This window comes from Molossus molossus, unplaced genomic scaffold (genome assembly GCF_014108415.1).
Source record: "Molossus molossus isolate mMolMol1 unplaced genomic scaffold, mMolMol1.p scaffold_m16_p_3, whole genome shotgun sequence".
Lineage (NCBI taxonomy): Eukaryota > Metazoa > Chordata > Mammalia > Chiroptera > Molossidae > Molossus > Molossus molossus.
The window spans coordinates 120,979,282-121,006,194 of NW_023425366.1; the positions used below are offsets into that span (position 1 = coordinate 120,979,282).

Below are 26,913 nucleotides of genomic sequence, written 5' to 3' on the forward strand. Positions count from 1 at the left end.
ACTTCCTGTGGCCAGCGTGTCCCCAGCTGTGAACGCCACGTGCCCTGCTGCGACGTGCTCACCTTCTCCTGCTGAACTTCCCACCTGGGGGCCTGAGCGTGGGAACCACAGGACCCAGTGGGCAGGTGCTCAGGAGGGGCCGCCGCCCCCTGCAGTGCTGGCTGTCACCACCCCGCTCCCCACCCTCCCCTGAGGGACTGATTCTGATGGTCACCCACTTGTTCCTTAAATAAGTTAATATTTATTTGGCTTTGCTCTGCCCCCGCCCTTGACTTCAAAAGCTGAATGTTCTGCATCAGATTATTGCAACGTTTAACCTGAATTTTAAAAAGAAACAGGAGGAAACCAAGGGGCTCGTCCCCAGGACGGCCAGCGGAGGTGCTGGGCACCGCGGGGTCTGGGCTCCCGCTCCCTGGTGATGTGGTGACTCGGAGACCAGAATGGACGGGTGTTTTCTGCACAGAATGCGGGGCGGGTCTGGAAAGGAGATGGAGAGACAGCAGTGGGGGCCAGGGCCAGTGAGGGGAGCTCCGACTGTGAGGATGGTGAAGCATGGCTGTGGGTCTGGGACTGGGCTGCCACCCGCGAGCTAAGTGGCCCCACGCGTGTGTTCCCCACAAAAACGAGTGGACGTGAGGATGAAACTGTGCTGGAGGGTCTTTGCCTTTTTCCTTCTGGTTGCTTTCGGGTCCTCGTCCCAAGGACGCGGCTCTCTCACGAAGGGACCGCTGACCACACTGCCGGGCCACAGCGGCGAGACATGGAGAAGCCCAAACCCGCAGGGACAGGCTCGCAGTCCGAGGAGCTGACCGTGTTCCTCTTGGCCCAGAATAGCATCTGCCTCCCTCTCCCTGGGAGGATGTCCTCCTGGCTCCTCTGCCCAAGGTGGGACCTGAGCTGGGGTCCTGCGTGGCCCTGCCTGGGGCCATCGCCCCACTGGATCACCCCACCCCCAGGGCCAAGCTGTGTGGCATCGGGCCCCTGCTACACAGGTTCATCCACACTATCGCCTGGTGTGGGAGTGGCTGGGGGGGACCCTGCTTTCTTTGGGGGACTCTGGGGAACTTTGAGGTACAGCCCCCATCCTTTCTCTGGGGGGTCACTGGAGGGCACGGGAGACTCTGTTTCGTGGGCTTCGGCAGATGCTGTGACCCCTGAGGAAGCTCTGGGTTCTGGGGCCACCCTGTGACCACCGTCCAAGAACAGGTCCTCGCTGGGGCTCCCCACGTCCAACGGCTCAAAGGCGAAGCTGGGGATGGTCAGGTGCTCTGCACGGCAGGGGGCCTGGCCCCACCGCTCCCCCTTGGGGGCAGGGTCCACCCCCACGCCCTCCATGGGCTCACAGGAGGGGGTTCTTCGCCGCAGGGTGGTACTGCCACCCTCTGCTGCGGGGGGCCAGGCTGCACCCTCGTCCTCCATCGGGGGCTCTACGGAGATGCACGGGGGGCTCATCTTCTTCTTCCGGCGTGCCCCCAGGGCCGGCTCAGCCTCCAGGGCCTGGGCCTTAACCTCTCCAGTGTCTGAGCGGCCGTCCCCTGCTCCCTGCTCCACCGAGGGCCGCCGGTGCTGGTTTGCCTGGCCAGGCTGGTCCAGAAGGCCCTGGGGGCCCGCACCGTAGAGCTTGCACAGGTCCGGCTTGCCACGCACCACCCTGGGGGCTTCGGGCGAGGGGCTTCGGGCCGAGCTGGTGATGTGGCTGACCTCCTCGTCGGCCGGGTCCGGGGCCTCCGCCTCCTCCCCGCCCGTGGCCTGTGGCTGGCTGGAGACGCAGCAGTGCCCGAAGGAGTGCTTTCGCATGCGGGCACTGGGGGGCCTCGGGGAGTGGGGCGGGGACCGCAGGGAGTCCCCCAGGGAGGCCTCCCGTGAGGGGGTCTTCCTGCCAGGCTCCCCCAAGTCCGGGCCGCAGTCCGCAGGGCTGTCAGCCTGTGCTTCCAGGGAGCTGGTGTGCAGGGCCTCCTGCAAGGGCAGGGGTCCGGTGAGACCGGGCAAAGCCAGCCAGCAGCCAGGGGCGCAGAGACCCCTCCCACCTGGGCCAGAGTAGCCTTTCAACCCCGAGGTTGGGATCCAGGATGAGATGGGGCGGAGAGCCCCTGGTGTGGATGTCACGGTCCTCCAGCCCCATCCATGCCACCCTGGGGACCCCTCGCATGCGGGTGTCGACCACCCACGCCTGTCACGGTGGGAAGGGGCCGCGAGGAGCAGAGGGCTGGAGCCTGAGAGTAGGGAGGGCCTGTGGGACCTGGGAACCCTGCTGGGCACAGAGCGGGGCTGGGGTGACCCGGCGCAGCCCCAGCCCCGTGTGGCTCCCTGAGGACCGGAAGGGTGGGCTATGGGTGTAGGCGACGCCTCGGGAGCCACTGCTGGGGGTGTTGTGAGGGGCTGAGGCTGCGGCCCCGGAGGGATGTGGTCCTGCGGCTGGGAACTCTGTCATCACAGGCTGGGGGACAAGCACCCCCTTCCCCAGGGTCTGTCACTCATCTTTAATGGGGGTAGGGAACCCCCTCAGGCCCTGGAGAAATGGGCGGCTCCTACCTGTCTGCAGAGCAGGCGGCTGAAGCTGGGGGAGCGGGCTGCGGCCCGAGGGGGCCGGGCGAGGAGAGAGCTGCTGCCCCGCGCGGGGGAGGACGACGTGGACGAGGCCTGGAGGGGGGCGCAGGGCTCCACAGGTGATGACTGCTCCAAGGTGACCAGGCCTGGGCAGGAGGGAGTCTCAGCCAGGCAGCTGTGGCAGGTCCCCAAGGTCCCCCCCCCCACCCAAGTCCTCCAGCTGCCTCCAGGGGTCATACCGGAGGAGGCGGTGCCCAGGTAGGTCTCCATTTCCACCTCCTGCAGCGGGTGGGGGTGAGGCGCTGAGGCAGGCGCCACGGGACGGAACATGTAGCTGTCATTGGGCAGTGACAGCATCCTGGACACGGACACCTTTCGAGCCACCAGGAGATTGGAGGCAGCAGGCCCAGTGCCCGGGCTCTGTGCGGCCGCGGGCTCGGGCCGAGCGGGGGACCCCTGTGCCATCTCCAGCTCGATCTCGGCATCCAGCTCGGCGTCCTCGCGGGCCTCCTTGTTGCTCTCCTCCAGGTGCTTCATGAGCACGGCCACCACCACGTTGACCAGCACGAACTGGGCCACCAGCACAAAGGTCACGAAGTAGATGGGCGAGATGGCCGGCAGGTAGGTCAGGCAGTGCTTGTCCTCGTGGGTGCATTCCCGCAGCGTGTCCTGTGGGCGAGCGGCAGCTGCAGCGTGGCCAGGCCGCCTCCACCTCTCTGCCCACCTGGCGCGGCCCGTACCTTCATGATCCCGTTCCAGTTGTCCCCCGTGGACACGCGGAACAGCGTGAGGAAGGCCATGCCGAAGTTGGAGAAGGTGGCGTGCCTGCTCAGGCCCTCACAGGGGTTGTCCTCACTGCACTCTGCAGGACAGAGACCCACCAGGTCAGCCCACTCGGGGATCTGGGCACACAGTGGCCTGGCGGGCCCCAAGACCCGCCATATGCCCTGCTCCCCACCCCAGGGAGGTCATGCTCCTCTGGGGCACTGGATGGTTGCCTAGCTCAGGAGCCCCTGGCAGGTGGGCACCCTGGGGTGGAGCATGTCTCTTTAGAACAGGGTGGTGCGAATCCTTGGCATGTCACTTGCCAGAAGTACCGCCTGTTCATGATCTAAGGCTTTCCGAATGGACAGGCCATGGCCTTGGTGCAGGCGGCTCTGGCTCAGCCCCAGGAGACGACACTGCCTGCGCCCCATGCTCCGTCTGGGTCAGCACATCCTCAGGCCTCAGTGGAGTAATGGGGACACTTTGGAGCATGAGGCTGGGCCAGGGCCCAGAAGTTAGGCCTGAGGTCTGGGGCACTAGCTGCAAGGTCCCAGGAGCCCCCTCTGAGCAGACCCCACACTGATGACCGACTCAGCCACCTCAGACAGGCCCACTGGTGGCTCCTGGGAGCCCGAGTGTTCAGTTACACCACGTGATCAGAAGACCCCAGCAGGAAGGGGCGGGGGGCCCTCCAGAAAGTGGGCTACCAGAGAAAGTCCCCGCCTGCCCCCTGCCAGATGGGGTTAAGGACATTCTCGGTACGCTTGGAGGACATGCTGCAGCACCTGTCCCTCGGACCACTCGCAGACTGGGGTGCTGTGTGTGCGTGTCTGCAGGCTTGCTCAGGCTCATGTGGGGCTCTGCCCGCCTCGCTGGGGTATAAACACGTGTCCACATGCATGCCTTGGTATACATGTGTGTGCATGTGTGTGTCATAGGCCTGGCACCACGCTCCCGAGTGTGTCCACTGTGATGCTCTCGTTGTGCAGCGAGGGCTGAGGAGCAGGGGCCCCTGCCTGGGTCTGGCCCGCGGCCCAAACGGTCTGCAGGCGGTGTGTGTGGGTGAGGCTGTGCCGTCCTGGCCCCACTCACCGAGCCTCCCGAACAGCTCTACTCCCAGGGCAGCATAGATAAAAAACAGGAGCATGAAAAGTAGGCCGAGGTTCCCTACCTACACAGGAGAGAAGCAGAACCCAGTCAGGCCTCAACCCGCCTGCTGTGCACTCGGTGCCTGGTGCCCCACCAGCTGCCCTCACCCCATCTTCCTGCCAGGCAGGAGGTCAAGTTCCCAGAGTCAGCCTTGAATTCTCGTTCTTTTTTACTTTTTATTTTTGGTTCGGGCCCCTAGCAGGAACTGAACCCGGGACACTCTGGTCCGCAGGCCGACGCTCCAATCGCTGAGCCAAACCGGCCAGGGCTGAATTCTTGTTCTTAATCAACCCCCCGGCCCTGGAGCCCCCGTGGTCCCGGGGGGCTCCCTGTCCTACCTGGTGCTCCAGGCCCCTCCTGGGCCTCTCACACCCACCCTGCACCCAGGACCACCCTTGCCCCCAGCACCTCTGCTCCCCAGGGCCTCCGAGGCCTCCCAAGGCCCTGACACACACTGTGTAGGGCCTGCCTCCAGCCCTGGGGTCCCCATGGGGATGCCAAGGCCGAAGCTCTACCATAAATCTCGCCAACACACCCTCCCAGCACTCACGCTGCCCTCCGGGCCGGATGCCCTGTCTTTACATACCTCCCATGCCCGACACTGGAGCAGGGCCAGGCCCAGGCTTCCCGCCCTCCTGTCACACCCAGAGACAGCGGGCGGCGCAAAGGACCGTGGGGACTGGCACTCAGGCTGAGGAATGCTGCTACGGGGACGGCTGAGAGGAGGGGGCACATGAGGGCTGGTGGGCACTGCGTGGATGTGTGTGTGGACAGACAGGCACGAGGGCGAGGAGAGGTTGAGGGATAAGGTGCTAGTTGGACACCCAGCTGTGGGCCGGTGGCTGGCTGGGTAATAGACAGGTGGACACATGGGTGGCTAGGTGAACGGACGACCAGCCGAAAGAGTCAGAACCATGGACAGATGGACACATGGCTGCAAGGCTGGGCTGGCAGAAGAGAAGGACACTGCACAGACGGGCCAAGGGTTCCTTTCAGTTCAAAAGATCACAAAGGATCAGGGTGGGGACTGTGGACATCGGAAGTGAGGACATGGGGCCTGAGTCCCTCCAGAAGAGGAGAGAGGCCTTCAGCCAACACCCGACCCTCGGCTCCTCGGAACTGAGAGAAGCCCACCTGGGCCACCCTCTCTGCCCTCTGCCCTCATCACGCTGCGCTCAGCACTGGCCCGGGGACGCGGGCCCCGGTTCTAGCCTTCCCCGGAGGGGCCACGACCCAGAAGGCAGACAGTGGTCTCCCTCCCGGCACAGCCACTGTCCCCTGCACACGCAGGGGTGATGCACGTGGCTGTCACAGGTGCAGATGACCCCATGAGAGAATGAATGAATGAATGAACGAATGACAGCAAGGCCCTCCTCGAAGCCTTGTCTTCTCGGGGGTGTCTGTAGTGCCCACCCCGGCAGCTGACCTACCTGGGGCAGGGCTTGAACCACCGTGTCCAGCAGGGCCCGCATGCCGGTGGCCATCTTGAGCAGCTTCAGCACTGGGGCCAAGAGCTGAGTGTTAGGGACAGGTTGGGGCCCGGGCCAGTCGGACTCTCCCCCCGCTGGCTGGGCCCCAAGACCACTCCTGTCCCTTACATTCCTGTCCCCAGCACCAGCCGCCTGCTGAGGCCTTGTGGGATGGTGAGAAGAAAGGCTGGGGGACCCTGGGCCCGCGGGTGCCTACCTCGGGCGATGCGGAGAACACGCATAATGCGGATGATGGTGGGGTTGATGGGCAGTGCCGCGCTCATCTCGATCTCCTCCAGCGTGATGCCCATGATGGACAGCAGCACGATGGCCAGGTCCAGCTGGTTCCACCTGGGCGGCCAGGCGGGCTCAGCGCGTGCTGCTTCCTCCCCCACCCACAGCCCTTCGGGGCAGGAGTCCCCTGCCTATCACCCTGAAGTGTTTAGGTGTCACCCACAGGAGGGGCCTGGTGCCACTCTGGGGTTTACCCTGTTATCACTCTGGAGATACCCTAGTGTGACCCACAGGCGTGTCTTGGTATCACCCATGGGCAGTGTCCCGGTGCCACCCATGGGGTGCATCCCTCACCTCCGCTCAGCACCATCACCTTTCAGACAGCAGGCTGGGACCACCAGAGGGCAGGGCTGTGGCACTCACCTGCCCCCTCCCCCAAGAGCTCCACGGGTCCTTCAGGGTGCCAGGTGGCTCCACCCCACATACCTGTCCTTGAAGAATCTCCGGAACCCAAATGCCACCAGCTTCAGCACAGCCTCAAAGACGAAGACAATGGTGAACACGTAGTTGCAGTACTTGAGGGCCTCGTCCAGCGACTGGGGGCAGAGCAACAGGCTGCAGAGGCCACCTTGCCGCGGCTGCCCCTCCTCCTCCTCCACCCACCGTGGCACCCCTGTGCCTGGGTCCTGGCCACCTGGCCCCATCTATCTCCTGGAGCAATCTGAGTGCCTCCGGGCAGAGGACAGATCTGAGGCCCAGCTACTGAGCGCTCACTGCGTGCCAGCTCTGGAGGGCATCACCTGGATGGACTCCTGCAGCACTTTCAGGACAGGCCTCAGGTGCGGGCACCTGCTTGACCGGGCCTCACCCACAGCCTGGGGAAGGAGCCAGCCCATGCCCATCAGAGCTCAGCTTCCCGAAAAGCTGAGTATGTTCAGACGCAAAGGCTCTGATACCCTGAAATGCTCCCCTTCCCATGGTGCGGACGGGACGGGGGTGTCTTTTTTTTTATCCTCACCGGAGGACATTTTTTCATTTTTTGTTCAGATAGAGTGGGAAGGAGAGAGAGAGGAAGAGAGAGAGAGAGAGAAACATCAACATGAAAGGGACACATCGAGTGGCTGCCACCCGCACGATCCAACCAGGGCCGGGGACAAACTGCAACCGAGATACGTGCCCTTAGTGGGAACCGAACCCGGGTCTCTCTGGACCACAGGCCGACGCTCCAACCGCTGAGCCAAACCAGCCAGGGCGAGGTGTCCTTTCTTTAATGAAATGATGGTGATGCAGATGTAATCAGAGCGAAATAAAAAGCTGCCGGTTTATGCCTGCCTGTCCCCTGCCAGGCCCTCTGTCGGGGCTTCTCCTGGACTGAAATCTACAGCCCAGGAAGCTGGACTCAGAGAAACTTCATCGGCCAGAGCTTCAGACGGAGTCCTCGTGGGACGGGGAGGACCCTCCAGGGTGGCCCGAGAGCTCCAACTGATGTTAAAAGAACCCTCTGTTCAAACCACAATCCATAAACCCCAGGGTGCTCACCCAGGGCTGCAGACCTAAGACCTCCCAGTTCTCGGGGTAGCACCTCCTGAGCCAGGCCGCCCACTGGCCAGAGCCCACCCCTGGCACTCTGGGGGCTCGTCTCCCACACTGGCCCTGGAGGAGGGCGGGCAGGGTCTTGCACCCTGAGCCCCACCTTGGGCTGGTTGTAGTGCTCCATGGACATGGTGATGACGTTGACCCCGATGATGAAGGTGATGAAAAGGTCGAGGTAGTGGCCGGTGCACAGCGAGTGGATGGAGCGGCGGGTGGGCGAGTAGTCAGCGTAGTAGGGTCGGCGCTGGGCCTCTGCAGGGAGAGGGCGCCTGTGACCAGGGCTAGATGGTGGGAGTGGGGCTGGGGAGAGCCCCGGGCTCAGATGTGGGGAGTTTTAGGAGAGTGCAGGAGGGGGTTTCTCTTAGGAAGGGGGGCCCATTTAAGTAAGAAATGGCTCCCTGTGGGTCTGGCTTCTGTTGCCTGATGGACAACCCAGGGTGGGAGGCCTGGGCATGAGTGGGCTCAGGGGCAGGCCGCCCATCAACTCCCTTGGCGGTGGGGCCCCGGACTCAGGACAGTCCCAGAAGTGGGCCTGGAAGCTGAGACTCCACCTGGCCCTGCCTTGGGGTCCCGCCCTGCCACGGGCTCCCAAGCTGGGGCCTTTGTGGTAGGCTTCTGGGCTGGTATTGGGGTTCAGAGATACCTAGATGATTGAGGGTGGGCAGATAGGAGTGTTCTTAGGGGGCAGGGTAACCTGTGCCCCCCCATCTCCCAGTCTGGGCATGAGCTGTCCTCTGGTCACCAGGCTCAGAGTCCCTCCCCCTAGTCCTCCAAAGGGCCAGTGACCACTGCCTCTTGTCTGGGGTCTGTCAGACTTCTGGTCCATCTGATGGCCATCACCTGGGGGTTCACGCATTCACCAGCTGGTCTGTCTGTACTAAATGCTCTCCTGCAGTGACCCCCCGAGGGCATATGAGTGCCCACTGAGCTCCCGCTGGGTAAGGACATGTCTGCCCCCACCCACGAGGACCTGCCTTGGCCACAGAACCATGCACGGATGGGGGCCAGGGGCAGTGGCTGCCCGGAGCATGGGAGAGAAGGGCCGATGGGACTGGTCCCGACCAGAGACCCTCATGCTCTTAAGGTCTGTCATGCATTCAGTCACTGAAGAGGTCGGCTCAGCTCGAGCAGCCAAAGGGGCCGGCAACCAGTGGGACCAGGCCAGCATGAAGACATGGAGAAGCCACGAGCTGGCAGGCATCCCAGGGCACGGCAGGAAAGCAGTCAGGCATGCAAGCCGGGCAGAGGGACACACACAAGTCTGCAGGCAGCGGTGTGGACACCGGGCAGGCGAGTGGACAACCCTTCCTCCCACTGACGCCTGGCGCCAACCCTGGCTGTCCCGTGTCCACCCTGCAGCAGACCCCAGCGGGCCTGGCACCTGCCCGCGATCTCCGCCCTTCCGCACGACAGTGGCAGAAAGGCGGAGGCCAGGCCAGCCTGCAGCCCCGAGCAGGGGCTTGCAGAAGCAAGGGGCTTAGGCATGCGGGGTGAGGGGGCAGGTACCTGGGTTGGGCAAAGTGCCTGGAAAGACAAGGAGACGGTCTGAGCTGGCTGCGGTGGGCGGGACACTCAGCGGCCCCCTCCTGCAGGAAGCCCTCCTTGCTCCCAAGCTGGGTAGGGCCAACCTAAGCCCCTTTCTCTCTGTCTCAGACAGCTTTGCTTGTCTCCCCCAACCCCCGCCCCTGGCACGAGAACTCATGGATGTGAACCCTTCTCAGTAGCAATGAGGGGTGAGAGGTGGGGGTCTCATTCATCTCCTATGCCACTTGGGGGGAACCTTGCCTCCTGCTGCCCTCCTCTGCTTGCCCCCCTTGAGGGCCCAGGGACCATGCAGGCCCAGGCAAGGCGGTCAGCGTGCAGAGCCATTCTGCAAGGCTGGGCTGGGAGGCCAGGGGAGCAGGGCCAGACGGGGGGCTCCAGGTGCCCACTGCACTTGAGTGCAAGGGAGACCCAGCCTCGCAGCCCTCGTTTGGCTTGTCCCTGCTGCCCCTGCCGGCCCCCACCCTCCACAGGCGCACGGGTTCTGACCCACCCCCGCCCCCGGGGCCTTACTCCTGCGCTTCCTCTCCAGGCGCCGCTGCCGCTTCTCCTCGCGCCGCCGCGCCTCCTCGGCCTCCTGGTGCTGCCGGCACTTGTGGAAGTTCTCCACCACCACGCCCACGAACATGTTGAGCACGAAGAAGCTGACGATGAGCAGGAAGGAGATGAAGTAGAGCAGCATCCAAGGGTTGTGGTTGGGTACCGGCTGCAACACACGAGGATGCGTGGGTTCCCACTGCCCGGGGGTCCTGCCCAAGGCCAGCCGCGCCCCAGGGCCCCTCGGTGCTGCAGCCTGCAGGCCAGAGCGGGGGCCCCGCAAGGGACTCTCGAGAAGTTCAGAGATCAAAGCCTCTTGGAGAGCCTTCCTGAGATAACCCAGGATCTGCCTGAAGGGCCGGGCTGCCCACGGCCTGCCCGCACCTGCTGGTCTATGCCCACGGCGTCCAGCCCGTCATACATGATGTTCACCCAGCCGTCCTTGGAGGACAGCACGAACAGGGACATCAGCGCCTGTGGGGCCACAGCAAGGGTGGTTACCGTTACTGCAGGCCCTTCCTCCAACCCTGACACCCACAGGCCTCCCACACAGCAGACCCGCCCATGGCTCTGGAGACCAGGGCGAGGCCATGGAGAATCACCTGGGGCCCAGACCTCAGGGGACTCCGGGTCTGGCCCTGCCCCAACCGGCCCCTGCCCCACCCCTCCCCCCCTGCCCACCTGGCCCAGGTTGTCGAAGTTGTACTTGCGCCGCACCCAGCGGTAGTGGGCAGCTCGGCACTCCGCCCTGGTGGATATGTTCCTGGTATCGGCGCCCTCGCAGTAGTAGAACTTGCCCTTGAAGAGCTGACGGGGCAGGCGGTCACCCAGAGGGCCGACCCAGTGCCCCCCGGCCCACCAGCCCCCACAGGGGCCTCCTGGGGCAGCAGGGTGAGGGGCAAGGCTGTGCCTTCCTGGGCTACCCAGTGGCTGCTGACCACAAACCACCAACTCTTGGATGGGACACCCACAGACAAGCGGGGCTGCCCACCTGCACCCCCAGAATGCCGAAGATGATGAAGAAGGCACAGCAGATGAGGACAATGTTGCCGATGGGCCTGAGGGATGATATCAGGGTCTCCACCACCAGCTTGAGGCCAGGAGCACGGCTGATGACCCTGCAGAGGGCAGAGGGGCCTGCTGTTGGGCACACTGAGGGGAGAAGCCACTGTGCAGAAGGTGCAAGTCCTGCAAAGACCCCGCCCTGTTCCAGTCCCGCTCCACCTCGTCTGTCCTTGTCCCCTCTCCGGGCCCAGCCCCATTGCTCTGCTCACCCCACCCACCCACCTCAGAGGCCGGAGCGTCCGCAGCAGGCGCAGCACACGCAGGATGCCCAGGATCTTGGCACCACCAGCGGAGGCCAAGGCCACGACGATGTCGACCAGGGACACCAGGACCAGTAGCCCATCCAGCACATTCCAGCTGCTCTGCAGGTAGGCGTGCTCACCTGAAACCAGGCCTAGGGCCACCACCTGTCCAGGTGCAGAGGAGGAGGAGTCTGGGTCTGAGGGCTGCAGCACACGGGGTGGGGGACAAGGGAATGGCAGGTGGGGGCTGCTGGGCAGGAGGGGCGAGAGGCCAGAGGACAGACCCCAGGGCTCTCCCGGACAAGCAGGTACCTTCACCAGCATCTCGGCCACGAAGATCGCCGTGAAGACATAGTTGGAGACGCTGAGGAAGACGCGCTCCTGCAGGAACAGGTGGTGAGGCAGTGGCTGCACCTGGGAGACCCCACCCCTCCCAGAAGAAGGGAGCCTCACAGTGCTTCCCGGGTCGATGTCCGGCCTCTCCAGGGCTATGGTGATGCAGTTGAGGAAGATGAAAACCAGGACGATGTGATCGAACATCTTGTGAGCAATGATTTTCTGGCAGGATGCGCGGAACCTGAGGGCCGAGGGTGCTGGGTGAGAAGCTCCAGGACAGCGCTGCCCAAGTCCTTGCTTCACCCCAGTCCCCACTGGACAGGCGTGAGACTCCGAGGCCCAGGGAGCTCAGTAGCTGGTGGGGAACTGGGAGACCCGAAAGGGCGGTCTGTCCCCCACCCAGGCACCCTTTACCTGTTCTGCGGGGAGAAGAGGTACAGCGACCAGGGCTCACGGCTCCGGCACCACTTGGGTTTATAGGGCTCCAGCACCTTGCGCAGGTGTGAGCAGCAGCTCTGGGGGAGGGTACAGATCCTCAGGCCATCCCAGCCTCTCCCAACCCTGTCTTTCCATCCCTGGGGTCCCAGTGGTCCCAGCTCACCCTCCCCACACAGACACTGGGTGAGTGACCCATGCTGGGAGTTCACGGGGCCAGGTAAACAGACGGTACAAGACTCCTGCCCAGACAGCTCCAACCCCAGCTGCCCCCTGCCCGGGGACCTGTCCTGGGCAGTGGAGTGAATGCCTCACTGAGAAGGTGGCTCTGTCCTCCTCTCCTCCACCCTTGGAGGCTGAAAATCTTCCACCAGTGGCTGAAAACTCAGGGCTAAGATGGCCCTGCACTGGAAATGGGGCTGACCTGGGGCCAATCTGCTCCCAAGCTCCCGAGGACTGACTGACACCCACCAGCTGAGTCAAGTCCTACTCAACTTGTCCACGTGCTCCCCTTCCTCCCGAGACCCCCATGCCCACCGCCACGAATGATGATCAGGCTCTGCTCTGGAAACCAGCCTGTGATGGGAGGGAGGCATGCACCCTGACGCCCACTCACATCCTCCATGTCCTCGTCCAACTCGGCCGGGTCCTCCTTGTGGCTGTCTATGCGCAGGAAGAACTCGCTGGGCAGGGCCAGCATCTGCCCGTTGCAGTCATGGAGCTTGGTGGGCAGCAGGGTGGCTGGCCGCAGGGGCTGCATGTCCAGCATGTTGCGGTGGTCCAGGGCCTCGGCACGCCGCAGCGGGACGGCATGCGTGCCGGGCGCGGCTCCTACCCTGGGCCTGCCGTCCTCAGCCTCCTCGTCTGTGCTGCCCTTGCCCTCGCCAGACAGCAGGGACTCCCGCTCCCCGCACTGGCTCCGGCGCTTGAGGCTGGGCGCACGGCCCAGGCTGTTCCAGCTCGAGCGCCGGCTGCTCCAGGCGCTGTTGGGGCCCCAGTGGGCACAGGGCGAGCTGCGGAGGCTGGACTGCAGGGGAGGGGGACGGAGAGAGGGGGGCCAGTCCCCAAGTACCCCTAAACACCCCAGGCTCCAGGGGACCCAGCTACAGGGGCCTTTCCCACCAGGCACCCCATGTGTGGGATTTGTATGTGAATCACCACCATCGCTATTAACACCTGTGCGCGGGATTCATACATGCAGACCATCCTGCTAGGGAGAGGCTAGCAACACTGCTATTCCGGGGGGGTGCCCGAGCTGCAGAGCAGGTTAACAAAGAGCTGGAGATACAGCCAGCAAGTGTTGGGGCTGCGCAGGCCTCCTGCTGGGCTGAGCTGGCCGCCGGAGGACCAAAGGGCAGCCGCAGATCACCAGCGGGCCTGGGACCAGCCCTTGACCCTCCTCAGAGGCCATCTAGGTGGGGCTCCAAGTCAGTTTCTAATTGGCAGAATCTGGCCTTGTAGAGTTCTGCCCATCTTAGAGATATATCAACTTGTACTCAGGGACTTAACCTGCTCGGCCCATCCTCTCTGCTACTCTTCATGTCACCCCCTGGGTTAGCCCAAGCCAAGCTCTAACCCTGCTAGCCCATCCCTGCCCGTGTCCCTCATGGCCGCAATGCATCTTGTTGCTGAAGTCGCCTCGCTCAGCTGGATGTCTTCCTGTACCGACAGACTTCCCCCGGTGTATATACCAACCCTCTTCTGGCGTTAGCTCGTCCTGCTCTGCCCACCCCCACCCCCTTGGGACGGCGTTTCTGGAAAGCCACTTGGGCTGTGTCCCTAGGGACGGCATTTCCTGGTTCGTCGGAAAAGACCCCGTGGGACACTGAATCCAGAACCCTCCCCCGGGCCTCCGTCATGTTCCGTGTGCTGTTTTGACACATTTTTGCTATCCCTTTTCTGTTTTTCCTTCTGATCTATGCTCTGCCACCTTTCATCTTTCATTGTAACTTGGAAGATAAACATCCTGCCTGACATTTTACCAGAGGAAAAGGATCAAACGTGTTTCCATGTCTGGTCTCCAGGCTCCTCCCACAAGCACGGCAGCTCCTGCTCCGGCTCCAGGCACTGAAGCCCTCGGGGCAGGGCTCTGGGGGGAGGTGACGGGGGGGGGGGGACCCTCACTCATCCTTGGGGAGGGTCATAAGGAGCTGGGCACAGGGAGCCTGAAGGTGCCCTGAGGCCAGGGCAGGGGTCAGTCCCTACCAGAGACTTCTGGTCCCCCAGCTGAGGGTCCACGGAGCTGCTGCTGCCACGCCGTGAGTCCAGGAGGCTATGGGCTGTGTCCAAGTTTGGGGAGCTCTTGGGGGTGGGCATGGGCGTGGCCGCCGTGCGCATGATCACAGGAGGAGGTAGGCTGCCTCGGCCCTCCAGGTGCCCGTTGGGGGTCACCGCCAGGGAGTACATCTTCATCTCTGGAGGAGCAGGTGTCCACTCATCCCTGCAGGGCTCTCGGGAAGGGGATCTGCCCACCCAGGACTCGCCCCCGGGAGCCCCATCTCTGCCAGGTCAGGGCAGGCACTACCCCCTCCCCATCCCTGTCCCCATCATCCCCACACACACCTGTGGCTCCGAGGTCTCTGAACTTGTCAAAATCCTCCTCCAAGTGAGTGGATGTCTTGTCTTCGTCTGTGTCAGACCTGCTGGCGTCACCCTGTGCCCCGCAGAGCAGAAGGCATGTGTGAGGCTCCCCTGGGTGGGGCCGTCTGAGCCAAGCACCCCCCATGGAGCTTCCCACAGTGAGGCAGGGCTGGCGTGGAGGTGGGCATGACGAAGGGCCCGGCAGACGAGGTGAGAACGGAGGCCTCTCCAGCCAGTCTGCAGGGGCCCCCACAACCTGCTGGCTCCCACCTCCTGGAAGTCCCCCTCACCTCCGCCTGGAAGCCCTCCACCAGGATGGCCACCAGTAGGTTGAAGAGCACGTAGTTGCCAAAGGTCATTAGGGCCACGAAGTAGAGGGCGGCCCAGGAGGAAGTGGAGGCCATGCCATTGTACAGGACGACGTTCCAGTCCTCCTGGGTGAGGATCTGGAGGAGAGGGGCAGCGAGGCAGCGCAAGGGGGCCCGACCAAGGGGGGGGCAACATGGTGGGAAGAGGGGGGCATGCTGGCAGCCCCCCCGGACCAGACGGAGCTCTGCACCAGCGAGAACACACGCCCCATCCCAGGGGGCAGAGGTGCTGTCCCGACTGTTGCTCACAGATCAGCTGCTCTCGCCCTGCACAGCCAAGGCCGCAGGAGCTGCTCTGAGCAGGGCTGTGGCTCTCGTGGGGCCATATTTACATCAGGGACCCCCGCCCCCCCGCCCCCGTCTAAGCTTTACCTGGAACACGGTGACGATGGCCCACAGGAGGGAGTCGAAGTTCTTCCTGTCAGGGACTGTATCTCCAGTGTCTGTCTTCAGGCTGAACTTGCAGCCGAAGAGATGCATCCCCAGGATGCTGGGGTGGGGAGAGGAGAGCACAGGGGTGAGGTGAGGGAGCCGCTCTGCCTGGCCACCTTCAAAGCCGGCAGCTGCTCCTTCACGCCTCCCCCCGCTGGATCCTGGTTTACAGGGACCTTCCAGTGCCCACGTCCATGGTGGGAAGACCAAGGCCAGAGGAGGGAGGGACGACCAGCGGCCGCTCTGGCTCCGGGCAGTGGTTAGGACCCGGGGCACCTGTCTCAGCTTGCCCGTCTCTCCCTGGGGGCTGAGTCCCGTTATGGCCAGGCTGGCACAGCAGGTGTTCAACAAATGAACTCTAGGCTGGCTGCCCCCACCCCTTCTCTGGTCCCCACACTCAGTTGAGCCCACGAGAGAAGAGCCCAGCCTGGGGTCTCACGTGACGTGCCTGCACACGGAAGGCATCCAATCAGTTCTGTCTGGATGAAGAAACCAGACACCGAGCTTCTGCAGAACCTGCCCTCCCCTCAAGCCCAGAGCCCCAAAGCCAGGTGCACAGGCCAGTGCAGCGGGGGGCCCTCCTCTGTGGGGGCCCACCTGAAGATGAAGATGAACAGCATGAGCAGCATGCAGAAGGTGGCCACGTTGTCCATGGTCTTCATGAGCACCACGAGCTGGCGCCGCAGTGCCGGCATGAAGCGCACCAGCTTCAGCACCCGCAGCAGCCGGAAGGTCCGCAGCACGGACAGGCCACCGTCCGCCTGCCCGATGATCTCCCAGACGCTGTGGGCCAGGCCAAGGGTCAGGAGGTGCCATTCCCTGACTGTGGATCCCTGCACCTATCCTGACTCCGGACTTCCTCTTCCCAGAAGCTGGAATGCCAGCCTGGCCTGTGCTCAACCCCATGACGAGCAGCAGGTCTGGCTGCATCAAGATGCCCAGGTAGGCTGAGTGACTGCAGCAATATCTCTGAAGCCAATTAACCAGCTGGTCTCCCTGGCTCTGGCTCAGACAGAAGCTTCTCAGTTGAGGGCTTTACCATCCTGCACCTTCCATAGCCCTGCCTGGCTCATCTGTTCTTGCTCACCCCCCACCCCCCACCCCCCGCCACGGCAGGGAACCCTTGATTCCCCAGGGCCCCACTTCCTCCTGGGGGAGAAACTTTCCCCAGACTCTCCTGCTCCTTTCTGTGTGGACGCTGCTGCAGCAGACACCCCTGAGGCCAGCTGGGAAACTGAAGGGCCACGGAACGCCCACTCTGTTCCTGACGGGAACAGCTCCGATAGAGTCTAGAAACAGGTACGTCTGCCATGCAGCTGACCTGTGTGCACCGCACAGTGCCCGCGGGGAGGGACTCCACCTGCATCTCATCGCCGCAGCCGGCCAGCAAATGCTGCTGGCAGAAGCTGACACTGGAGCCTCCTGGGACCCTGTGGCCTGGACGGGAGACAGGGACCCACCTGATGACCACGATGATGCCATCAAAGATGTTGTAGGGGTTCCGGATATAGCCCAGTGGGCCGCAGGCCAGGAGCTTCAGCAGCATCTCCAGGGCGAACATGCTGGTGAACACGATGTTGCTGATCTCCAGGGCATTGGTCAGCTCATCTGGCTGTGGGTGGCAGAGGGACCATCAGGAGAGAAATGTCACTGTCCCCACTGATGAGGAGCAGGTAAGGCTGCATCAAGGGGACAAAGGCCCAGAGGCTATAATAGGCTTCTTAGGAACCTATCGGCTGCTGTCTGAAGGAGGAAGCTGGCCCCAGGGATGTCCCTTCCAGCTGGACCCTGGCCCTTCATGACCTTCCCATCAGCACATCTGATACTGGGGCTCTGAAGACTCCCTGGGTTCCCAAGCACAGGCCATGCAAACAGGGCCTGGAGCACCTGTGCCAGGGTTCAGGGTGGGCACGGGAGGGCTTGGGGCACAGAGAGTAAGGGTGGTGCCTCCAAAGGCCACCCTTCCTTGTTGGCAGAAGGCCCGAGACACACCCTTCCTGGGGACACTCTAACCTGCCTGTGTGAGTGTGCACCAGCATGTGTTCATGTATTTGTATGTTTACTTGTGCCTATGCATGGCCAGTGTGTCTGGCTTATGTGTGCAAGCCTACAAACGTGCTACATGTGCGGTGGATGTACACATGGCCGCTCATGTGTACAAGCCTGTGCACATGTTCACACAGAATAAGCTGTGCACATGTTTACCTGTGGACATGTAATGATAGTGTACATGTGTGTACCTGTGCACGTGTTGTGTACACATGTGGCAGAGTCTCTTTCATTCCAGGGCTCCCTGAAGCCCGCTGATGTCCCTGACCTGGGTCTCGCCCTCACGAAGAGAACCTCCTGTCTGGGGCCTGCTTATAGTGGACGCTGCTTGCATTTCCCCTAAATTGCTCCAGGATGAAAGAAAATGGCTTAAGTGACTTGAGTAAAACCAATGGGCATATGAAGAAGTTGATTTGGACATTAAAAGTGAAGCGACACTGGTCCTGAGAGGACACTGTCTGCCTGCCAGACCCGGCTGCCGCCCTCCCTGGCAGGGCCCTGTGCAGGGCCAACAGCACCAAGTCCTCCTCCCAGGGCCCTTCCACATCACCACTCTCTGGCCTCCGAGAGGTACCCTGGTGGCTGCTGCCAGTGGGTTGGCTCATGTAAGGGGGGCCTCTCTCTGCAAGAGCTGGGCTAGGGGTCTCCTCCGGAGAAGAGCCACCAGATGACCTGGGAAACGCTCAGCCCCTGCTGCCTCTGGGTGTGGTCTCAGCCTCCCCCCAGATGAGAATCTCCAGGCAGGCGCCACAGTAACTGCCCACCACTCAGCAGAGACGCAGCCCACAGGAGAGGTGAGCACCTGAGTAACTGATAAAACCATCTGGCTCCAACTTCACCTCTGTCCCCAACCTCCACAACCGCAGTGTGGTCCACGAGAAACTAACACCTAGAGGAGACACGCAAGGAACACGCTCTCCAGGGTCATGACAACAGTCCCAACTCACCCAGGGCAGGTGTCCCTGCGCCCACCCACCTGCTCGTGGTACTCCACGCCCATGCTCAGCGTGTTGGTGAGGATGGCCATCATGATGCCGCGGTTGAAGTACTTGCTGTCCACGATCCTGTGCAGCTTGCCACTGACAGTAGCCCACACGTGGCCAAGCCCGCCATGCTTGCCAGAGGCCACCCGTTGCTGTGCCCGCCTCCGCACACCGCCCTGGGCCGGTGTGTCCGCCATGGGGGTCGGCTGCATGGGGTCACGGCGGTCCCCGTGCCGCACGTCCTGTGTGAACTCATAGACCACGTTGCCATCTGAGTCTCCGCTCTCCGAGTCACTGAACTCCAACTCAGGGTCTCCCAGGGCACTAGCGCAGTATGGACAATCCTTCAGCTCGCAGGTCAGCGTGCCCGCCTGGGGGCTGGGCAGGGGGCAGGGCACACTCAGGCCTGACAGGCGGCTGGGGGCCCGGCCCAGTCCTGAGGGGTGAAGGGCACAGGCAGGGTTAGGCCACTTGGTGGTCACACGTTGGGGGGACCCAAGCCCATGCAGAGGCTGTTGTAGGGTGAACAGTACACACCTGGGCATACTCATACCTAGGAACACACACTCTCTGGACACATGTGCACACCTAGGCATACCTGCACATATACATTGGGCACACATGCACACCTAGGAACACACACTCCCTGGACACATGTGCACACCTAGGCATACCTGCACATATACATTGGGCACACATGCACACCTAGGAACACACACTCCCTGGACACATGTGCACACCTAGGCATACTTGCACATATACATTGGGCACACATGCACACCTAGGAACACACACTCTCTGGACACATGTGCACACCTAGGCATACTTGCACATATACATTGGGCACACATGCACACCTAGGAACACACACTCCCTGGACACATGTGCACACCTAGGCATACTTGCACATATACATTGGGCACACATGCACACCTAGGAACACACACTCCCTGGACACATGTGCACACCTGGGCATACCTGCACATATACATTGGGCACACATGCACACCTAGGAACACACACTCCCTGGACACATGTGCACACCTAGGCATACTTGCACATATACATTGGGCACACATGCACACCTAGGAACACACACTCCCTGGACACATGTGCACACCTAGGCATACCTGCACATATACATTGGGCACACATGCACACCTAGGAACACACACTCCCTGGACACATGTGCACACCTAGGCATACCTGCACATACAAATGGGCACACGTGCCCACCTAGGAACACACACATACGCCCAGCACACTCATGCAAACCTTATACAGATGTGCTCTGTTCATACACAGTGGCAGGGACACAGAGGGGCACAGAAGCTCATCTGTCCTCGGGCCACACCATCCAGAAATGTAATGTGAGCTGTTTTCTAGCAGCCACGTTAGAGGTGAAATTAACTTCAACGCTGCACACAATCTGACATGCCCACCATCACCACTCCCACGTGGGCCAGATGAGGACGACTGAGGAGCACTGTGCACCGTGCCCTGTGCTCAGTCTCTTGGACCCAGGTACACTCCGCCCCCAAAGCTGTGGCTTGGACTCACTACCACTCACGGGCCCCCGAGGCTGGGGCCACCCCGGGGGCAGTGCAGGGCTGGACACACGTGCACCATGACCTGCTGGCTCTCACACCCGGGCACAGTGCACGAGGGCACACGGTGGTCCTGGCACACCCCTCCCTGCGTCAGGCGCACTGCAGTCTACACACTCGCACAGATCCCTTGGGGGAGCTGCAATCTGCATGGGACCTGGCCACCCCATGTCAAAGGGTCTCTCCTTGGACCACCCGTCCCAGGTAGGTGAAGCAGAGGCCTCAGGTAGGAGAATGGTGAGGGGCACCTGGTCGCCCGCCCTCAACCTTTAGGGTCACTGTAACCTGGACTCCTCCCCACTCCTTGAGACGGTCCCTCTCGGGGCCGGGTGTGGGCGATGCTCTGCCACCTCAGAACTCTCACTTGCACGTGGCAAACGCTCACGGTCCCAAGCCAACGGCTGCTTGGGGCTACCGCAGGGTGGACAGAGCGGGTACCCTCTTGCCCAGGGCCTCCTGGAGAGCACACACATGGGGACAACATCCCTGGGTCCCGTCCCACACTCAGCAAGGTGAGGCTGGAGTCCTTACCATGTTCCCCAACCAAATGCTGGATCTTCTCATAGGGGTCGTGGCTGCTGAGGCTGAGGGAGCTGTGCCCTCCAGCTCCCGGTGGCCTACTGGCCCGCTTCCCCTTGGGCCCAGGGCTGGTGCCACCCTTGCCGCTACCCGCTGCTGAGGGCAGGATCGTGGGGTAATTCATGGCGCCCAGCCCCATGGCCAGCTTGAGGCTGGCGGCGGTGGCTGCAGCCTGCAGCACCTGGGCCCTCTCCTGCGGCCCCTCCACGTGGCAGTCTGCATGGTAGACGCTGTGCACTGACTCGGCATCGAGGGGCTCCGGGCCGGGCGAGGGTGGTGAGGGCAGTGTGCTAGCCCGTACCAGCCTGGTGTCTCTGGTGTCTTGCTCAGGGCCGGGCCGGCGTGGGCTGCCGTGGCTGAAGTGGTAGTGGTGGTGGTGGTGATGGTGGTGGTGGTAGACCAGATGGTGAATGGAGGCTGGACGCCTGCCTGTCCGCCGCGGTCGGTGCCCAAGACCCTGGCCGTGGAGGGCACTGCTAGGGTCCACCTTCTTGCACCAACGGCTCTGCCAGTGCGCAAAGAGGCGCAGGCCGCGCCGCTTGACCTTGCGGCAGATGTGGCCCACGTACTTGAGCAGCTCCTCGTAGCAGCTGCCTGGCTCCGAGAAGCTGGCCAGCGTGCTGTCGTCAGACAGGTAGCGGGCGCGCTGCTCCCGCATCAGCTGGTTCTCCCGCTGCTTCGTCTCTGAGAACTGCGTAGCGATCACCACCAGGCACAGGTTGATCATGAAGAAGGAACCCACCTGTGGCGGGCGGGCGGTGTTGAGCCTTCCGACAGCCCGTCCAGGGCCTCGCTCACCAGGCTGTGTGCCCCAGGGAACTGGGGAAGAGGGGACACGGAGACCCATCTGCCCCGGAGGCCGGGCAGTGGCTGCGGTTTCTATACAACAGTGACTGAGTCCCTGCTGAAACAATGAAGCCTACTGTGCACCACCCACTCCAGGGGCCAGGGACAGGCCCGGACTGCGGCCAGTGGGGCCTCCCCACGATGGGCGGGGCCCCTGCTGACTTGATGCTGAGCCCAGCATCTCGGACAGGTGATCTGAAGTAGTTGCTTCTCATCTGTTTGTGGACAGATGGAGGACATATGAGGAGACCCCCCTTCCCGCCATCTGTGAGGCCTGCCCATTCCTCCTCAGGTCTGTCCCTGACGAGACCCTCGGCTGTGGTCACCTTGCCCTTTCCAGTCGGGCCTTCCTCTATGACATGGTCACTATGAAAAACTCTCCTCTGCTCGTGATGATTATCTGAGACAAGGATGGACATCTGCCTGTTCTGTTCACTGCTGGGTCCTCAAAGACCCTGCCCAGATCAAGTGAGGGCTACACCTGGGGCCACGTGACTGTGGAGGGCCTGGGAGGTCTCACACACTGGGGCCACGTGACTGTGGAGGACCTGGGAGGTCTCACACACTGGGGCCACGTGACTGAGGAGGGTCTGGGAGGTCACACACACTGGGGCCATGTGGCTGGAGGGCCTGGGAGGTCTCACACACTGGGGCCACGTGACTGTGGAGGGCCTGGGAGGTCACACACACTGTACAGAGTCCTGACTCTTCTGCAACCTGCAGACAGGACCTGGCCATGAAAGGTCCTGGGATGCTATCTGAGATCTTCTGGAAGTGAGCTCTGCCCTCCCACACCTTCCCACTTCCTCCCCTGGGGACTGCATGGAAGCCCCACACTCTACCATGGGCCCCACCTGTCTGCCTGGCAGCCCTGGGTCTCTGCCCCCGCCTTGTAGCTCAGCCAATGCTGGGACCCATGAGGGACAGCAAAGGCTGGGACGGTGCATGCTGGGGCACCAACAGGCACATGGATGGACCCTGGGGGCCAGGAGGACATCCACTAAGGAGCTTGTAAGTCTGAGATTAGCAGTCGCAACTCAGACGGACCTCCACCAACACCTATGGCTGTGAAGTCCTGCCCTGCCAACCAGGACACGCCCCGCGCCCCGTACTCACGATGATGAGCAGAATGAAGTAGATGAAGTTGTAGAAGGAGTGAGCATCCATGACGTAGTACATGATGTCCACCCAGCCCTCCAGCGTGATCACCTGTGCAGGGGGCAGGTGGTTGGACACACAGATGGCGCTGGGAGGGTGGCAGGCCTGTGTCCCCTCGGAGTTGGGCTGTGAGGCTGGTGGGGCAAGTAAGCCCTGCTGGAGCAACCCCGCCTCCACGGCCCTGCGTGCTCAGCACCCACCACAGTGAGGAAACAAAGGCCACACAGCCAGTGCCCACCTGGAAGATGGCGATCCAGGCGTAGCCAATGTTGTCGAAGTTGATGGCACCGTTGTGGGGGTTGAAGTCGCCGGAGCGGCAGACGTTGTAGTACTGGTTCCAGTTGATGCAGGCATTGTGGCCGGTGCCGCCCGCGCCCTCGGCCTGCGGCTGCCCGTACGCCTCCCAGCCCAGCGTGCACTCCACGCGCAGCTCGCGGCGGCTGGGGATGTGGGAGCACTTCTGCATGCCGTTGTCTCGACGCGAGGAGCAGATGAAGGGGTTCTCGTCGCCCTCCTCGGTCTGGTAGTATGGCCGCAGGAAGGTGAGGTTGTTGTTCCTGGGGGCAGGCGGCCCGGTGAGGGGCACGGGGAGAGAGAGAGGGAAGGGGGGGTGAGGGACAATGGGGGATTCAAAGAAAGAAAGACAGGAAGAAAAATAGATACAGAGACAAAGACAAACAGGAAATGAGAGACAGTAATACACATAAAAATAGGTAAGAGACAGAGGCAAAAAACCCGAAGCCAAGACCCCAGGCCCAAGACAGAGGTCTTCCAGGGAGGGTGTGGCCCTGGGGGGGGGGGTGCCAAGGCGCCTGCGGGGAAGAGCCCGTCGGCACAGCGCTGGGGGCCGGCCTCACACCTGGCCAAGGTGCTGTCCAGGAAGCAGCGATTGCGGAGCAGGCCGGCCCAGAGCTGCACGCCCACGATGCCGAAGATGAAGAAGACAAAGAAGCAGAGCAGAAGCACGTTCCCCAGCATAGGCAGCGTGTCCAGCAGCAGTGTGACCAGGATACGCATACCTGCAAGTGGCAGGGTAGGCATCAGCACAGGGACCCTAGGAGCGTCCCTTGGGCCCCCAGCCCCGCCTGAGCCATCCCACTAGTCACAGATGGGTAGTGTGGCTCATGGCTCCTACATGTCCAGCAGGCCCCAAGGGACAATGACGCCTCTGGGTCAGGACCACGCCACAGAGGGCAAGGCTGCTGGCCAGGAGGGTTGCAGGATAGGCACAACCCTCTTCCTTTTGAATCATGGCCAGGACCGTGCCCCAGGAGTAGACCACGAGTCCAGAAACCCCAGCTCCGTCACGGGAGCAGCACCCTTGGGGACTCCTGGCAGCTTGGGTTTTGGCTCCGCCTCCACGCCTGAGAGCCTGGAGGTCTTGCAGCTGGGTGGGGTTGGGGAGCAGAGTCTTTCCATCCCTGTGTGAATCACGATGGAGCAGAGTTCTGCACCGGAAAGAGGCGGGGTGGTGGGTTCCCACAGCACAACCCTGACCCACCTGCCCTTTGGTGGAGTTGACGGCCCCAGGGGGAGGGAGCACACGCCCTGGGGTATGTGACTTGTCAGAAAGGGCTGCAGGACAAGCCCTAACCTGGGCTTGGGTGCCAAGGTCACCAGGACCTGGTCCAGGCAACCAAAAAGGCTGTGTACACAGCTACATGGTACACACAGACCCCGCCTCCCCCTACCCCCCACATATACACACACACCCTTCCACAGTCACATGGGCACTGGCCCCTGGGTTTAGCCACAGCACAGAACACTCTGAAGACACAGAAACCACCACCCATCCCCGTCTGGGCAGATGACTAGAGTGAGGACAGGCCGTGTTCCCAGTGAGAGGCCACATCACTGCCCAGAAGCTTCTCCACGCCTCCCTGAAGGACCCCAGCCTCTGGCAGGGATTGACCATGAGAATCACAGAAATGGGCCAGAAAATGAAGCCACCAGGGCCTGTGCAGATGAGGAGCCCACAGTCTGCCTGTCACACCCCAAGTTGGTCCAGGGTTGCTGTGTCTTTCCCAGACAAACAGTGGCGACTGCTCGGGGCCCACAGTCCCTCCCCGCCAGGACCCAGGTGGGTAGTGTGGCACCCTGGCCCGGGGTCCAAGGGGGACCCGAAGGCTCTCAGCAGGGCTGGCAAGACAGAGGCTTGCCTCGGGTTGGGGACACTGGTCACTTACTGGGCACACGGTTGATGGCACGAAGGGGCCGCAGCACACGCACTGTCCGGATGGCTGAGAGGCTCACATTGTGTCCGTCCAGGGAGTACTCCATCATGCTGGGGAGGGCAGAGGGAGGAGGCTCGGGTGGAGAGCTGGTTCCCAAGCTATGCCCCAGCCAGGCTGGACCCTGAGTCACCACTGGGTGCACCTCATCCTCCTGGACACCCTGTGTCCATCTGCCATCGCTGTGCTCCCACAGGGATCACCAGGACCAGTGTCCATCTCTGGCAGAGGCCATACTGGCTTCCCACCTCCAGCCACCTCCCAGACCAGGCTGCACCTGGACCCCTCCAGAGTGCACCTGTTTCATCCCTCTTCCTTGGGGACCCCAGGCCACCTGTGGAGTCTGAGGGGGTGGGGTTCTGGGCCAGGCTTGGTCAGGCAAGGGGCCACGTCGGGTGCTTCAGCCCCCTGGCCAGCCCTGGCTTAACAGAGTGGGCTGTGGAGTGGTGTGGAGCTGTACCCCGCCATGACGATGAAGAAGTCCAGCCTGTTCCACGTGTCGCCCAGGTAGCACTTCTGCCCGAACAGCCCCAGGGCGACCATCTTGATGACCATCTCCACCGCGAAGAAGGCGAAGATGAAGTCATCGAAGGCCTGGTGGGAGGGGAGCCTAAGCACTGGGCCGTGCCCCCCACACCCAGGGAGGGGTGTCCCTAAGGGCCACTCACGGCAGTGGGCCAGCCCAGCCCCCCGCCCAGCCCACCTCCAGGATGCTGCAGCGCTCCGAGCGGCACTTGACGTCCTCACAAGGCCGGAACATGCCCAGGGTGACACAGTTGAGCATGATGACCAGCATGCTGACGTGCTCGAACCACGTGGGGGCAGGCAGCTGAGTCAAGGGTCAAAGCAGGAGGCTGACAGCCAGGGGAAGCACGGGGGGAGCTGGACCCCAGGGCCTGTGCCAATCCCCCCACCACTGCCAGGGGGCCAAGTCCTCTGCACCCCTGCACCTGCCCCATCATCTGGGTGTTAGGGGACAGAGTCTCGACACCAGCCTCAAATACTGCCGCCAACCCACGTACAGAGGGAAACTGAGGCACAGAGTGGGCCCCAGATGGAGGCTGGAGGCTGCCGGCGGCCCCTTCACCAGGTTTCGCCAACTACAGTTACCTATACTGAGGCTGCACACACAGGTGGGCACCTCGGGGTGCTGCCCAGCCTGGACCCCAGCAAGTGTTACAGATGTCTCCTCTGAAACGAGGAGCCCCCGCCCCTTGGCCCTGCACGGACCCCCGTGTGACTCTAGCACATGGAGGAAGCCCCAAGTATGGTGATGAGGGGGAGGAGGTTAGCTTTAGGTGAGTTTAGTGACTGGGCCTGGAGGATCTGCAGCCCTCTGTGTGCCTGGATAAAGGGTGAAGGGACATGGATGATGGCCAAGTGAAGGAGGACACTCCCTACATCCTCCTGCCCCCCACCAGCCGGCCAGTCCTGGGAGCAAACGCTGCCTGGAGGGCCACGTCCAGTACCTTCCTGCAGGCAGAAGGGCGTCCAGCCCAGGGTGGGGCCTCGGGGTGCTCAGCCAGCAGCAAGTGCTGCACCCCGCATACTGTGTCTCAGATACCTTGTGGGGTTGCCTGCCCGAGGTACAAGAAGAGGCTCCCCAGGACCTCAGTGAGAACTGCCTCCCATTCAGGGAGTGGCCACCAGATGGCACTGTGACTTCATGCAGGCCTTAGTGTGGCACAGTCCACTCAGGGGTTGCCTCTGGGAAGGAGTGCACCCCCACACCTGCACCAGTTGCTTCATCAGGAAGTCAGGGAGCCGTGTGAGAGGCCAGCAATGTCAGATATGAGGGAAGGGCCCTGATCCCAGGTCAGCAAGGCCAGATGGGGGCCCAGGGCCACTGGGATGGGGGCCAGGGCTATGTGTGGGGGTCCCTAGCTGAAGGGCTCAGGCTTCAACTGAGCCTTATGGATACCGGCAGTTACCTCACATGGCTGGGAGGGCCCCAGGGCTTGGGGAGAATTCCATGCATCCCCCCACACCATCCCCAGCCTGCCCTACTCAGGTGAGACAGAGCAAGGGCCCAGCCTATGTTGAAGCTGGGGCAAGGTGGATGGGGAGCTTGGAAAATACCACTTGCCAGCAAATAGCCCTGGGAACTCACGGCGGGGGCCCTGCAGCCCCACCCTGCCCCACCCTGTGGGTGGTGAACTGGCGCAT

At 62.6% G+C, this 26,913-nt stretch overlaps 1 protein-coding gene across 1 annotated transcript; it reads right to left on the reverse strand.

The window, feature by feature from the left end:
- Positions 1–296: 296 nt before the first annotated feature.
- On the reverse strand, positions 297–26,913 carry CACNA1H (calcium voltage-gated channel subunit alpha1 H). Its single transcript, XM_036279759.1, has 33 exons — positions 26,890–26,913; positions 25,451–25,576; positions 25,208–25,341; positions 24,703–24,800; positions 23,376–23,535; positions 22,755–23,073; positions 22,475–22,567; positions 20,465–21,254; positions 18,320–18,762; positions 16,755–16,906; positions 15,892–16,077; positions 15,235–15,352; positions 14,785–14,940; positions 14,477–14,567; positions 14,120–14,328; positions 12,531–12,941; positions 11,894–11,994; positions 11,597–11,720; positions 11,456–11,524; positions 11,124–11,308; positions 10,828–10,954; positions 10,518–10,643; positions 10,221–10,310; positions 9,813–10,005; positions 7,858–8,009; positions 6,651–6,760; positions 6,148–6,281; positions 5,892–5,962; positions 4,405–4,483; positions 3,288–3,409; positions 2,787–3,216; positions 2,533–2,693; positions 297–1,956 (listed from the first exon to the last, which is right to left on the reverse strand). Exons 1-33 carry the CDS (start codon positions 26,911–26,913, stop codon positions 985–987), a joined length of 6,756 nt encoding a protein of 2,251 aa, XP_036135652.1. The 3' UTR covers positions 297–984.